Here is a 15,228-nt window from a genome sequence, read left to right as displayed (position 1 = left end):
TTGTCTCTTAAGCCTGAAGTGACACACATGCTTTTCATTGACAAATGAGGACAATTAACTTGCATTGCCTGCATGAAGATCTATTAGGACTTCCTTACTAAATATCAAACCTTTTAAAACCGCTTATTTTTGTCTTGGTAATTACCACCTTCTTTCATTTTCCTGAATAGCCTGTCATAGTGTTTTCTAGGAAACAGGAAATAAGAGCAGGATGCGCTAGAGAATGCACAGCCCATTTGTGGAGGCTCCTATGGATGGGACAGCAGAGCCACCCAAGAGGTGTTTTTGATGCTCTGAGAGATCCCAGCATGGTGCTAAGACAGAACACTTACAGGTGCATGCATGAAAGAAGGCAAGGAAATAAAAAAGCACCATTGCTGAAACATGCTGAGTCTCCCCCAAGGATGCAGGGGGTGGTACCTGGTTGCAGTGGGGGCTGCGGGAGCCGCGGGGGTGGCAGTCGCAGGGCCGGCAGCCGCGGCCGCTGCCCATGTCCCAGTGCTCGCCCGCGCACTGGTCGCAGTCATTCCCCACCACGTTGGGCAGGCAGGCGCACCTCCCCGTCTCGTCGTCGCAGGGCACATTCTGCTGCGTTCCCAGCACGTTGCAGGTGCATCCTGGAACAGGGAGGGGTTTGTCATATTAAAAATGGGTGCTGAGAGCCAGCCTGGCTTCCCACAAAGCCACGTCCAACGAAGCGCCTTGTAGCCACCCAAAGACACGCTTTTCTTTCTCTCTCTGCGTGCCTGAGCGGGTCACAAAGGACCCGTGTCCCTGCTAACACTGTGGTGCCCACCTAAGCACTGCAGGACGGGGCAGCATCCCTGCAGCCCTGCTGCAAGGCGATGCTGCCCTTTGCTATGCACAGCCCCCTCGGCATCGCCTCCAGCATCCCCTGCGGCTTCCCAAGACCTGCACGTCACAGGAGACGCTCAGGAAGGGGATGCAGCACTACAGACACCCCAGTCTCCATTTTTCCCATGCTTTTTGCCAAACTTATACCTGAGACAGGCCACAGCCTGAGCAAGGGGGTTTATAAGCCTTTGCAAAACAGGGCTTTGGCTTAGAAACCCCAAATCACAGAATCCCAGAATGTCAGGGGTCGGAAGGGACCTGGAAAGCTCATCCAGTGCAATCCCCCCATGGAGCAGGAACACCCAGATGAGGTTACACAGGAAGGTGTCCAGGCAGGTTGGAATGTCTGCAGAGAAGGAGACTCCACAACCCCCCTGGGCAGCCTGGGCCAGTGTTCTGTCAACTTCATTGAGAAGAAGTTTCTTCTCAAATTTCACTGGAACCTCTTGTGTTCCAGTCTGCACCCATTACCCCTTGCCCTATCGTTGGCTGTCACCGAGAAGAGCCTGGCTGCATCCTGACACTCACCCTTTATATATTTCTAAACATTATATAAAGGTGAGTGTCACGATGACGGAGCTGGCTGGAAACCGTGTCCCTTTCAAAGCCACCGAGGACAATGAGCGCAGGGGGAACAGGAACACCCCGGGAAGCAGGGGCTGTTTTAGGGTGTACTCACTGCGGCACCCCATGGGGTTGGCGTTGGCCAGCTGGGCAAACCCTGGCTTGCAGAGGTGGCAGCGGTCGCCCTGCACGTTCTCCTTGCAGACGCAGCGCCCTGTCAGCGCGTCGCAGACGGAGCCAGGCACGGTGCCGTCCGGGTCGCACTCACAGGCTGGAAACGGGCAGAAAACAGCTCTGGTGAGGGGCACAAGGAGTGGCCGGGGGGTCTGTGGAAGGTGTTACAGTGGGGTAACCAGGCACTCACGCAAACAGGCTTCGGGATGGGTAAGATCCTGCCGCGGGTTGCGAAAATAGTTAGTTTTGCAGCGCTCACAGTTGTTGCCTTCGGTGTTGTGCTGGCAGCTGTCACACACACCCCCGCTCGCCCCTCCGCTGGCACGGTACAGCTCTGGGTCGAAGTGGCACGATGCCGAGTGACCATTGCAGTTGCATCCTAAAAAAAACCAACAAAACTGCTCAGTTAGCGCTGCAACCGCGCAAACCCCTCCAGCACCGGCAGCTCCAGCACTAGAGGGTGCCCAAGTCCCCTGTGTGACACAGTGACACCCGCAAACCCCCCAGGACCCAGCTGGCACGGGCCGGACAGCGTGGCTGAGTGCTGGTGCAGCCCTGCAAAGCAAAGCCCAGGTGCAAACGTGTCAAGGTGCCTTTTGCAGATACATCCACATTAAAATCCAACCCCACAAAGCATCCCAGTAAAAGGTCTCAGAGCTTGCTGCTGCTGCTCATGGGATTGAGGAAAGGTCTGAGGAAGAGGAGGGGGGAAGGCACTCGCCGTACTCTGGCACTCATGGGGATCGTCGTCCTCTGCGGGTGCCCAGGGCCGGTCGTTGTAGAGGGCAGCACAGCGATCGCAGTTGGGTCCGGCGGTGTTGTGCTGACACACGCAGTGCCCGTGGACCTGCTGCACAGAGGATGTTGTACCCTCCTGGATGGGTTCAGGCCTTCATCCCCCTCACCCCTTTTCCAGCACAGCCCTGTCCTGCTCCTGCCCCCGTGCAGCCCCATTCTCTGCGCAAGGATGAAGCTCCAGCACCAAGGACAGGCTGCTCCTCACCCACAGCAACAGGGTGATTCCCACCACCTACCCAGGGGACAACCTTGCTCAAGGCAAAATAGACAAGCATAAAAATCCCACAACAGCTAATAACCCGCACTGACAATTCCTCCTGGGCATGAAGGAGCTTGCTGAAAACTCCTGTGTGCCCTCCACCCAGTCAAGAGACAGAGCTCACCGCGGTGTGCAGGTCTCCCGAAGGGGCACAGTGGTCGGCGTGCCCGTGGCAGAAGCAGCTGCCAACCACCCGCATCTCAGTCACAGCGTAGAAGGTGCTGGGTGAGTGATATCCCTGGCGTGCAATGTGGGGGAGCTCGGTGAAGTTGATCCGCAGGTTGGTGAACTGTCCCAGCTCTGTTGGGGACGGAGGAGAGGGGTGAGGGGACAGCAGGAGATTTGCATGGAGCAAGAGACAGAGGCATCAGCACGAAGAGCAGCAGATGAGGCATCAGCAAAGACCAAATGTTGCTCCTTGGCACCTGGGAGGTGCCAGGGCAGTTGTCAAACACACAGTTCAAGGCTTTGTTCACTGAGGACCTGCTCCCCAATGGGGTTACCCCCACTCAGCGCTCTCCACCACATGTAGGAAGTACCACGAGGTGTATCATTCCCCTTGGCCCTTCTCAGATATAAAAGAGGCTGTTCACTTACTATCGACAGTCTGGCTGTAAGAGGTAGTGATGGTAGATGCCAGGTCTTGGACACTAAATTTCACCTTAGAAGAAAAAAAGAAAGTTAAAAAGCAAGAAACACAAGGTGCTTTCTTCTCACGCTCTGGGCAGTACGTGCTCTGAATCTGCCCCTGCAGAATGTCACTTAACACAAGGAAAAGGCTGCAGAGGATTTTGCAGGAAAACCAACATAACACCTTGCTTGCCACAAAGCAGGGAGGGCTTTCCTCCCCCCAGCAGCACTGGACGTCCACGGGCTCCATCCCTCACCAGGTGTCATATGTGTCACAGATTTCCAGGCCACCACAAGTTTCTGCAGTGTTGCACAGCCCGCCTGCCCCAAACCCAGGGAATGGGAACATGCAAGGGGGTCCCTGCCACAACCCCCCCCAAATCCTACCTTGCCCCCGTGCAAAGTGTAGCCCTGCAGCGCCTGGCACCGAGCGTCCTGCCAGCTCTCGGGGGAGCCCCTGGGGACGCTGGGGAAGGCGGCGGCGCAGTCGGAAGCCAGGTACTGGTACACCTGCCAGGTCTTGCCAAAGTCGGTGGAGCGTTCGATCAGCATCGCCGCGGGCAGCGGTGACTGCAGAGCGGGAAAGAGGCACATCTGTAAGACAGCGCGTCCCAGCTGCCCCTCCTCCACCCAGGGATGCCTGTCCTCCTCTTCTTCCTCCTCCTTCAGGCTCAGGTCTCAACAGGATGCTGGAGCAATCCTGTCCCCTGCAGATTACCAACCACTTCGGGGTCCTTCCCTTGGCCAACCCTGCGGCAGCCACAAAGTACACACTGCACTAAAGAGGTTTTTCAGCAGGTTGGACCCCAGCATCCTGCTCTGCTCCTCCCAAACACCTGGGGAAATGGCCATGAAAACCCGAGGAAAAGGAGGGGTGTGGATTCTGGTGTGTTTCCTATCAGGAGCTGCACACAGAGATCCCCACAGCTAGTGGGGAGCGAGTGGGGCCCATCCACCCTCATCTGTGACCCCCATGTGAGATGCTGCACACAAACCCTGAAGTGAAGCAGGATGCTGCTGAGCTGGAACGTCTGGTCCAGGTCCAGCTGCAAAGAGACGCGCTCGATGCCTGCAGGCACAGAGAGGAAAACAAACACTTAGTTGACTGAGCTAAGTTATTTAATTCCTTTTTTCCTTCCAACCTGTAATAAGGGGTGATGGTTTTAAACTAAAGGAGGGAGATTCAAGCTGGATATAGGGAAGAAATTGTTGCCCCTGCAGGTGGTGAGAGCCTGGCCCAGGTTGGCCAGAGAGGTGGTAGATGAACCATCCCTGGAGACACCCCAGGCCAGGCTGGACGGGGTTCTGAGCAACCTGAGCTGGTGAAGATGTCCCTGCTCATGGCAGGGGGGACACTGGGGAGCTGGGAAGGTCCCTTCAACCCACACCATTCTATGATCCTACTGAATTCCACACCTCCTGTCTTCCCTGCGAAGCCGTTTATTGCCGGGGAGCTGCGGTGACCCCGCTGTAGCACTCACCGTTCTGCGACTGCCACCATCGCACGTGCCCGGCCGAGGACAGGACGTTCTCCACGCGGTGCCCGTTGTGGGTGTGCGGCAGCCGTGAGTCGCACCGGCAGCACCTCATGCTCCACTGGAACAGAAGGGGTGCATGGAAGGGACCGTCCCGGCTCGGCCGGAGGGAACAGTCCCACTGCAGACCCGGGAGAGAGGCCCAAGTGCAGTGAGGACTCACCGATGAACAAATGGCATCGGTGAAGCAGGTTGATCAGAGATCTGAAGAACCATGATCAATAAAACTAACAATATGTAGGGCCTCTTCACACCCCATTAAAAAAAAAAAAACACAACTCATGGTTCTACGAACTGAGAGCTAAAACCAAAATGCTTTCGACTAAAGCACATTTTTGGCAAATCGTCAAAAATGCATATTTCTTTTTTAAGCAAACCCCCTGTTTTCCACAATGACAGCACTTAATAGAAAGCTCTTTGCAGCTTTTCAGGATCAGCTTGCCTTTTCCACTCAGCCAAGGGGCTGTTTGTTTGGGTGAACAGAAAGGCCTTTCTCTCGCATCCCAAATCCCCCAGCGATGCTCAGTCCCTGCGCTCTCCCTGGGGAGCGGAGCGGCAGCAAACAGCTCGGCGGGTGAGAAGTCGGTGGGTGAGAAGTCAAGCGGCTCAAAGTTCAGCCCTTCACTTATGTAATTCAGGGAGCAAACAGAGATGTGGCACACGGAACGCGGGGACAGGAGAAAACTGGGTCCCTGAGGAGCAAACAAATACCCAAATTTTGACTAACCAAGCAACGCTCCGTGCAAGCGCTAACACGGGGCCGCCGGGTACGTGCGGTACACGAGCAGCCTCCAGAAATGTGTAGAAAGGAGCAGGAAGGAGATTGAGCAAGAGATGGGGAGAGGGGAAGGTCACGAAATGAAGTGCTGGCATCTCCAGCCCAGTGGGATGGAGAAGAGATGAAGAATGAAGGATGAAGTAGATCCCGCTTTCCCTAAAGGTTCCCAAGTTTGGCCTGTATGACCTACAAGGTAATGCTGTCCCAAAAGGAAATGTGGTATGAAATTCTTCAACTAGAAAATCAAGTTGGGAAGTAGAGCAGCCTCCCAAACGGAGCACTGGGGGACACGCTTCGCACCGACATGTCCCAAAGCCCAGAAATTGGGGAGGATGGAGAACAGTGTTTGCCAGCGATGGCAGGTGTGGGGCAGGACAGCTCAGAAAGGTCGTCCTGGGAGAAAAGTGGGTTTGGGGGAGAGAATGGGAATGTGCCTGGCACAAGGTGTGACAGCTGACACCAAGAAGGCAACGAGATACCCACAATAAGGGCTGGGGTGGCGTTAAGTGACAGCAGAGACATGTTTGGGGGCATGTTTGGGACCCCAGTGATGAGATCAGCTTTCAGTGGCAGAGCGGAGACATTGGGTGACAAGTGACCCTGCGCTAAAATCTCAGTATCTGATACTCAAACAAATGAGCCAACTCGAAACCAAACAGGCCACACGAGCTGGGTTGGCAGATCTGAGCTGCTGAGAGGTGGTGGCCAAGGGACACAGCGGCACCGAGATTTCTGGTGCCCCCTTGCAAGATTAATTTATGGTTTATACATATTTCCTTACTCCTGAAACAGGCTCACCTAAGTCAGCCAAGCCTCTTATAAAAAAAAGGACTCCGCTTCATAAGAACTACCTTACTTTTACTACTTACTCTCACACAAAACCACACAAAGTGTGGGTGGCTTTGACCAGAAAGCACCAGCTGGTCCCCCAGCAGATACCCAGATGTTCTCCAGTGCAGAGCCCAGCAGCAGCGGACAGATGTGAGCTCACAGCTGGGCTCAGTTTTAGCAGCGGACAGGTGCGAGCTCACAGCTGGGCTCGGTTTTAGCAGCGGACAGGTGTGAGCTCACAGCTGGGCTCAGTTTTAGCAGCAGACAGGTGTGAGCTCACAGCTGGGCTCGGTTTTAGCAGCGGACAGGTGTGAGCTCACAGCTGGGCTCAGTTTTAGCAGCGGACAGGTGTGAGCTCACAGCTGGGCTCGGTTTTAGCAGCGGACAGGTGTGAGCTCACACCTGGGCTCGGTTTTAGCACCTACAAAAGCCCAGACCTGACTCTGCTTTGCCCCTGGGCCTGGGTATTTTTCAGCAGTTGGGCAGATATTGAGATCCTCACTTAAAACTGATCTGTTTCCATAATATTTTACACAGTCTTTATGTTCTATGTTCTGTCTATAAATATCCCAGAACAGGAGTTGGCCAACTACAATATTTATAACAATATTGCAGAATAAGCAAACAGAGAAATCAAAATATATAATCATGCAATTTCCATGGCTCTACCAACTCCTGGCTCTGCCAGTTAGAATCAGAAATAATATAATCGGGTCCAGGCAGAAGAACTCATTTCAGATAATGACTACGAGCAGCAAATTGTCAGGAAACTATCGGAATTATCCTCAGAAATAATCCAGCAAACAATTCCCGAACATTATTAAACTTCACAACAGTTCTGAGTGTGATTAGCAAAGGGAGCAGGAAAGCTTTCTGCGAGGGGAAAGGTTAATCTCAGCTAAATTATTCATTAGGAGTGATTCAAGCATACTTATCAGCCCATTCACACAGCCACAGGCACAAGTACCTTCTAGGAGCTACAATGCAATGTTGGCAGTGAGGATGCAACCAGATTTAAAATAAAAGATGGAGCTTAAAGTGTGAGACAGACACTCCCCAGGCTGCGCTTAGTGAGAAAAATCTCTGCCTATTTCTTTTAACCTCTTTTTTTTTCTCCTCCGACTGTTTAATTAAGGCTAAAATTAACACTGGAAGAAGCAAAATCCATCTCACGTCCTTGGTGCAAATTGTGAAACCCTCCTATTGCCCAACAGGAGGACTTGCTATCACTGCCAGGATGTGTCTCAAAGTTCCTCGGGACAGAGGGAATTACCAAAAATGACAATCCAGAGATTCACCAAGTGCACACCTTTCCATCTGGTTTTATCCGCAATCACAGCAACAGACTTGAAACAGAGCAGGGTTGTGTGAATACATAACAAAGGGACAAGGGTCACTAAGCTGGGTCACCCCACCACACCCAAAAGTCCCACCCCATGAGCTACTGCCCCAAAAAATGAATCCTGTGTTTGGGGATGTGGGGCTGAAAAGGCAAAAGTTTTAGGTCTGCAGGGAAGCCACTGATCACCCTCTGTGCCTCTGGCTACAACTGAGTCACCCAGATGGGTGGGGAGGTTCAGAGATTAAAGGAAATTCCTCCCAGGCTTCTAAAAAGTAATTGAGGAGACAGTCATTCTAGAGAATAAACAGATTCAGGAGAATAAACAGATTCCTGCTTTAGAAATAAATGGTGGAGGGGGGCAAAAAACAATCCAGGTAGAAATAAAAAACAACAGTTGTAAAAATTGTCTGTATATACTCCATCAGGCACCCGGGTGCATGTAGGGATGTGGGTGCGGCCTCAGCCCTCCCTGTGCTCTCTGCAGTGGGTTTTTGTTGCTCCCCATAGCTCTGCAGCAGGTTTTTTGGTGCTCCACATAGCTCTGCAGTGGGTTTTGGGGCTCCCCACAGCTCTGCAGCAGGTTTTGGGGCTCCTCATAGCTCTGCAGCGGCTTTTTGGGGATTTCCATAGCGCTGCAGTGGGTTTTTGGGACTCCCCATAGTTCTGCAGTGGCTTTTTGCTGCTCCCCACAGCTCTGCAGTGGGTTTTGGGGGCTCCCCATAGCTCTGCAGCAGGTTTATGGGGGGTCTCCATAGCTCTGCAGAGGGTTTTGGGGGCTCCCCATAGCTCTGCAGTGGGTTTTGGGGGCTCCCCATAGCTCTGCAGTGGGTTTATGGGGGGTCCCCATAGCTCTGCAGTGGGTTTTGGGGGCTCTCCATAGCTCTGCAGAGGGTTTTGGGGGCTCCCCATAGCTCTGCAGTGGGTTTTGGGGGCTCCCCATAGCTCTGCAGTGGGTTTTTGGGGCTCTCCACAATGGGTTTTTGCTGCTCTCCTGCTCTGACCTTGTGAACCAGCTGCTGCCCAGCCTCCCAAGCTTCCCCACTCAGGCAGGGGCAGAAAAACCTCAGACAATTTTAAGCTGATGGACTCAGACCAAAGTATTTTAAGTAGCTCTAGCTGCCATTTTAATATGAGCAGAGAGCCTTTGAAATAAAACCTCTTGGCATAGGTGCGCAACCCAAAATAAACTGAAGTTATTCATCAGCAAAAATAGGAAGCTGCTTCTCTCGAGTCACAAAACGAAGACCTTTCTCAGCCCTGGAGACCTTGCTGGTCCCGAGTTTAACCCAGCTCGGTGTCAGCGAGAGCCACTGTGTCAGTCGGGCTCCTGGCACACAGCCTCCCATATGGGAGCCTCGTGTCATCTTGCACAATATTGTATAGGAACAGTAATTACTGTCCCAGGTTTATTTGAGGACAATCTGGAAAGCAGTGGGAAGGTATGTGTATAAAGAGGAATTGAGGGTTATTAAAAAGTAGGGGGAGGCAGCGGGAATAAGTTATCTTGGGAACAAGGGCACCTGTTAAAGCCAAGTTATGCAGTTCTCTGTTCCAACCATTTGCATTCCCTGTCAACGCCGGCTGCAGGACATCACAACAGCAAAGGACTCAATACATTTTCTATGGGAAAACGCAGTAGAAGTTCCCCATGGTTACGTCATCAAGGTTAAACTTCTCAGGGGGAGCAATTGGTATTTGCTAAACTGGCCCATGCTTCAATTTTGAGACTGAGATATCGCTTCGCCATTAACAACTAATGTCACATCCCCACTCAGCCAGTCAGAAGTGACGCTGGAAAATGAGCTCTGAACTTATGCTCAAAAAATAAATAGAGGGCTCTGCCCCCCAGCTTGTTTTACTGGTGACCCCAGACTCAGAGGCAAGAGCAGAGATTTGGACAAACATCCTAAGTATGGGGTTTAAGGAAATGAAGTTCTTTTTTTTTGCTTAAAAACAAGCATGTGGGTGCCTGTTTTCCTCACCCCATCTGTTCTCACATCGTCTCTCCTCAGCAAAACTTCATTTAAAATCTGCCAGGATGACAGTCTGCAAACCCATCCTGCACCAGTTCATCTCCCCCCCCGCACGCATCGCAGGGTCCTGTTGCCTCTGCGACTTGTCTGCGAGGGAATGACGTGATGTCTCCCAGCATATGTGTCAATTTGCAGCCATGTGGCAAAGGAAAATACAGAGAAAGGAAGAGGAGGAGAAAAACAACCTGATGGGAAACAGGCTTTTTTTGCTGCACATTCACTGCAGGTAGGGGCATATCCCTGCAAATAGCAGGGTGTGTCTGAATGCCAGAATAAAATGAGATAAGCACAGAGCAGCAACTCGTGTTGCTGTGTTACCTTCAACAGGTCGGGAATACAAATTACCCAGTACAAACCCCTGACGTGACGAAGCCATACCCCAAACTACAAGCCCTGCTTTGAGCAGGGAGATTTGGACCCCCTGCCATCCCATCTGGCCACGATTATTTCATGACTTACAGATGCATTTTTCTGTGTGAAAGACTGGAGTTTGATGACGTGGGCCTGCAAAGCCGATGAGCCGGGGGGCACGGTGGCTTTTCGGTGGGTTCTCCCCTGTTCCTACACGCCTGGGGCCCGCTGGAGCACCAGCGTGGTTGGGATCCGCACCGAGCTCCTCGGTCGACTCATACAGGTGGGCAAGGAGATGGCAGCAATAAAACAGACAGAAGCATCAGTCTTGCACATATTCCCTTTTGCAGACATTGGCCTGTATTTTTGGAAGCAGCCAAAGACTCAGCGCTGAGACAACACAGGGAGAGATGCTACAGATGCAGCTGTGACTGCCTGTCAGCAGGAGCAAGAATCCTCTCCTGCCCCACAAAATCACGTTCCCATCACTAAACTCAAGGATTTGGCTTCTCTGGTGCCTCTCATCTCAATTCCTGCCTGGATGACCCCGTGTCACCATGACACAAGACGTGATGAAGGTGAATTCTCACCCTTCCTTCCTCATACCCGCCAAGCGCCCAGGAAAAGTGGGTGAGAGCAAGAACAAAATCTTGCTCCTCAACCTTATGCAAACTACATTTTAATACCCAAAGTCTCGCCGGGTTGGGGCGCGAGGATCCACGCGGTCACTACACACGCAAAGTGCAGGTTGCGGGAAACGGAGCAGCGACACAAGCGCAAGGACACCCAGTTTCGCTCTTCTCTTGGTGCAATATCTCCCAGTGTACACAGCGTGCTTTGGGTACTCTTCTAAATTAATAAAATAATAATCAAAAAATCTAGCTGTTTTCAAGTTCTGAATGTGTCTTTGAGCTGAAAGCACTGCACACATACAGAGAAAATAAATGCTCTCCATGCAGAGAAGCAATGATCTCGCTGGGTGCGAACACGCTGTGGCACGAGCACGGCCACGTCCAGCGGCAGCAAAGAGCCGAGGACACGCTCAGGGGACCAAGAACCCGCTAACCCACGTGAAAACCACCCCACGGTGCCTTCCCTTGGCTGGAGCTACCCCATATTCCTATCACAGCGCTATATTTAGCGTTTAAATACAGAGATGAGTTAACCGGGCTTTGAATCACACCTCGGTCAATGAGAGTCTTCCCACACCCTTTACAACTCCAAATCCAGACTGGCTTATTTTTCCATTTCATTTTCCGTTTCCCTCTCGCTTTTACTTTCCCTGCTGACTCCAACAGCCATTTCCCAAGCGCCAAGTGATTTCCAAGCCAGGCTGCCTGGTTTCCACCCCCAATCGCTTTCCTAATCGTCGCTGCAGTCTATAAACGGCAATGCTGAGTGTCCCTCCTGGGTTTCACTAGACTGAGCCTAGAGCCAAGGAATGGAGCAATCGGCAGTGCAAAGTATAAAGGTTAGAGGGATTTGGAGCCAGAGCAGCGGCTGAAATCGGTGCCCACAGCCAGTGACCCACTAGAATTGCAAAAGTAGGACCCTGGGCTGGCAGCGTGCGAGAGCAACCCCTCATCCCGTGCCCTATGCTGAGATTGCAAAACCCGCTCCAAATTTGTACCTATTTGGCAACAAAACAAGAGCAAGGCTTGTCACCAAAAAAAGTCATGAGTCAATACATAACATGCTCACTTTTTGTGGAATGGGAATAGGAAAACTGAGTTCAGGGGATTATTTTTTGCTTAGATTAGGGAAGTAGGAAAAGGGAGGAAAGACTAGGAAGTGCTCGAAGTGTGGGGGTTTCTCCTGCAAAGACAGGAGCTGGTATACTCATAACTGCCATTAGAGCTGCAGAACAGAAATAAGGGTCTTCGAGGGCTTCACTACCAGTAACAATGCATCTCATTTCCGTAAAGGAGTACATACGTGTAAGGAAGCAAAAACCCTGTTCCCAAATCTAAATTGGAGAATGCAACTTAACATATCACTGTTTAATTGTTCCATATCCGTTTTTACCATGGTACTTGTAAGGCAAGGTATAAGGAATATGAAAACTGAATAGTTTAGGGACTTGAACACCAAGAGAAACTGCTGTGGTTCTCCCAGTGGGCCCCACACACTAATTCTGCACCGAGCAGACGGTTTCTGCTCAAGGTTTATCACAGCAAGAGATACGCTCAGACTCCACTTCAAACATTACAAATGCTGCAGATGATCACAATTGAGGGCTCTTCAGAGTGACCCCTCAAGTCAGGAAAAGGGAATAACCAGCCTACACCAGCTGCTATCAGGACAATCAGGTTTTGCAGGCGCTCAGTTCCCATAGCACAAGCCTCTCCAAGTAAAAGTCACCGTCAAAAGTCAATGTTAAGTGAAGATTTCACAGGTACATATATGTACGATTTTCCTCAAGTACCAACAGAAATTGGGAAGAAAAAACAAGCTAGACCAGAAATGAGCACTTGCTTTTTTCTGTCCGTGGACTGTGACAGCAGTAAAACACCGTGGGGGTTTGCTGGGGAGGCCAGGAAAGAGCTCTGCTCGCTGGGAGCAGCAAAACAGCTCCCAAAGAAGCGAGTGGGAGCCTGAGCGGAGGAAATGCCTGACCCCAGCTGTCAGCCTGGAAAACAACCCGACGAGGGACAGATGCTGCGGCTGGTCCAGCGTCCAGGACACGATGCTCGTACCCATCCGGGCCAGTTTCACACCAAACAGCTCCCGGCCATCCCTGAGCACACAGAGGAGCAAAAACCTGAGCACCACCGGCTCCGACACGAATCCACTTACTGCCACACCTTGGCCTTCAACTTGAAGGGGAATTAAAAGCAAAAGAAGGCTGACTCACTCAGGCTGGATTTCAGTGCAGAAAACACTGCTTCACTGGAGCTCTGCCATTTCCTTTCCTCTCCAGCATCTCTTCCAAGACCCTTTTTGCCTGTCCTGCCTTGAACCCGCTCCCTTTTGAGCTCTTCCCAGGGCAGTGACGGGGTTAACACCGCCAGACGGACAGAGAAAGGCTTTAGGAAGCCTCACATCAGGCCATTGCCCCTGTGGCATTTTCAGCTCTGTGCTCTGGGCAGACTTATCCTTAAACTCTGACTCTGGTTTGGTGGCAGTTTTGGAGCCTGGGAATCTGCAGCTGGCTGAAACGCTATCCTCCCGAGCACAATCTCCTGCCCCCGCACTACCAGCATAATTGAAAACAGTCGTTCGGCTCAAAAGCTTTTCCAAGTCTTTGTGAAAGACCTGCAATGTTCCCATTTTTGACAAGTGAAATACAAGTTTAGTTTATAACTAAAAAGTCCAGGGATAGGAAGGCTTGGGGTATTCTGGATGCAAAAGCTTCAGCTCTTCTTCTCAACCATGGGGATGGTAGAGAAGGGCGCAAGGGGACACCATAGATAGCACAATAACCCAATGTAGTTGGAAGGGGGATAAGCACCTGAAATAGGTTAAACATCCCTGCAAAAGAGTAGGAAGGAAGGATGGGTAAAGGCATCAGCATCACTGCACAAGGTCTGGGAGTGCGGGGTGAGGAGGTGACGTACCTCTCCGTGGGGTGTGCAGTAGGTCTCGGGCTTGGTGAGGCCACACGTGGAAGATGCTCGGAGGCTGTGGGCTCGTCCCAGGAGGAGGTCAGCGGTTGGGGGGTAGCAGGCGCCATGGGAGCAGCCTGGCTGGGCAGCCAGCAGCTGTGGGGCAGCTGGAACAGCAGCAAAACAGGACAGGGGGTTGTGTCAGGGTGGCACAGACACCACACAGGGCTGTGCAGTACGACGGGCTTGAAACTGAGCATCCCTGCAGCCCAAACACTGGGGTCACGGCAAAGAAGAGTCTCAGAAATAACTGTTAGTACAAAGCACTTTAAAGTGCCTTTTTCCTTATTAAAATGAAAGGTAATTCGGACAAAAAACATCATTGTCCTTCCCAGCAAATGCATTTTGTAGGTTTGTCCCAAGCATGGATGGTAGTTGGTCTGCTACAGAAAACAGCAGACGTGCTGGTTGATGGCTGTTTTCCTCAGGACAGCGAGCAGCCTCTTGCCAAACGCCAGCACCATTATCAAAGCCTGTTCTCCCAGCTGCCACTAACACAAAGCTCACATTAGCAGCAATTCTATTTAGTCACCTTCCCCTATATCCTTTTAGTAACACCGTATGGTGAGGCCTTACCCAGGAGGACAAATAACACCCATGGCCAAAGCTGGCAGTGAGGCTCCATTCGGCCGAGGACACACCTAGGGAAGAATTTACAGCATGAGCGAAAACGGGAAGAAAATACCAGTCAAAAGATCAGTCCAAGTCTTTCACATTCCTCCTCAGTTTACAGGGAGATATTTCAGTTGATCTACCACAGCAAAACACAGGTGACAAACCAAGAAAAATGAAGAGGAAAGTCAGATGCTCAGATTGTATTTGGTTTTAACGTATGAAGAATCTCAGCTTTTCATTTAACTTGTGAAACAAGATTCTCCTAAAGCATATCAGAGATTGCCCTCTTCCCCAAACACTATCTTTGCATCTTGCTGTGACTGCTGAGGTGAAACACAGGCACCTCGCTCCCCGCGGAGCTGTGACTTCTGATTGCCCGGTGCCGATACCAGATCAAAACGCACGGCTGTAAACGATGCTTTAAAGAGCGTGCACGCGTGCAGGCACCCACGCTCCCAGCTCCGCTGTGCTTTCTGTTCTCCAGCCCCACCCTTTGCCCTGCGCGTCCAGAATCAATTCCAAAACTCAACAGCACACGTGACGGCCCCAAGTCTTGATCTACAAAATAAAGAAATAAAGGGAAAATTGCTGCAGAATAAGTGTCTGCTGCATGGTCTCTGTGGAGAGCCCAGGGAGGCAGAGCTGCCCCCGCACGCCCCCAGCAGCAACAAACCTCACCTGCCCTCTTCCCTGCAGGAGCCGGAGCGCTGTCCCTGGTCCCCGCGGTGTCCCCCACGTCCCCGGCACACAGCGAGGGCTTTCTCTCCTCCGGTACCACCCAACAGCCGATCTGCAGCTGCCGATCTGCTCTCCCGGCTTTTAACAGGCAGCTGCCTCACCTGGGGAGAAGGTGCCCGT

General features: G+C 51.9%; 1 protein-coding gene across 13 annotated transcripts in view; it reads right to left on the bottom strand.

The window, feature by feature from the left end:
- Positions 1-15,228, bottom strand: part of LAMB3 (laminin subunit beta 3) — a 64,825-nt gene that overhangs the window by 10,652 nt on the left and 38,945 nt on the right. For 3 of the 13 annotated variants that reach the window (XM_065038670.1, XM_065038669.1, XM_065038668.1), the window contains 13 exons: positions 15,049-15,209; positions 14,861-14,928; positions 14,332-14,396; positions 13,708-13,862; positions 4,762-4,876; positions 4,276-4,349; positions 3,668-3,850; positions 3,248-3,311; positions 2,775-2,950; positions 2,320-2,467; positions 1,784-1,972; positions 1,535-1,690; positions 421-617 (listed from right to left, as the gene is read on the bottom strand). In XM_065038670.1, coding sequence (XP_064894742.1) covers positions 421-617; positions 1,535-1,690; positions 1,784-1,972; positions 2,320-2,467; positions 2,775-2,950; positions 3,248-3,311; positions 3,668-3,850; positions 4,276-4,349; positions 4,762-4,876; positions 13,708-13,862; positions 14,332-14,380 — 1,506 coding nt within the window. In that variant the 5' untranslated portion in view covers positions 14,381-14,396; positions 14,861-14,928; positions 15,049-15,209. Of the gene's footprint in view, positions 1-420; positions 618-1,534; positions 1,691-1,783; positions 1,973-2,319; positions 2,468-2,774; positions 2,951-3,247; positions 3,312-3,667; positions 3,851-4,275; positions 4,350-4,761; positions 4,877-13,707; positions 13,863-14,331; positions 14,397-14,713; positions 14,929-15,048; positions 15,210-15,228 lie in introns of all 13 variants that reach the window. The other 10 variants (XM_065038677.1, XM_065038667.1, XM_065038672.1 and 7 more) reach the window with 9 other exon arrangements.

The sequence above is a fragment of the Columba livia genome, chromosome 22 (genome assembly GCF_036013475.1).
Source record: "Columba livia isolate bColLiv1 breed racing homer chromosome 22, bColLiv1.pat.W.v2, whole genome shotgun sequence".
Taxonomy (NCBI): domain Eukaryota; kingdom Metazoa; phylum Chordata; class Aves; order Columbiformes; family Columbidae; genus Columba; species Columba livia.
The sequence above is the reverse complement of the archived record's forward strand: the minus strand, read 5'-3'. Positions and strand labels throughout refer to the sequence as shown.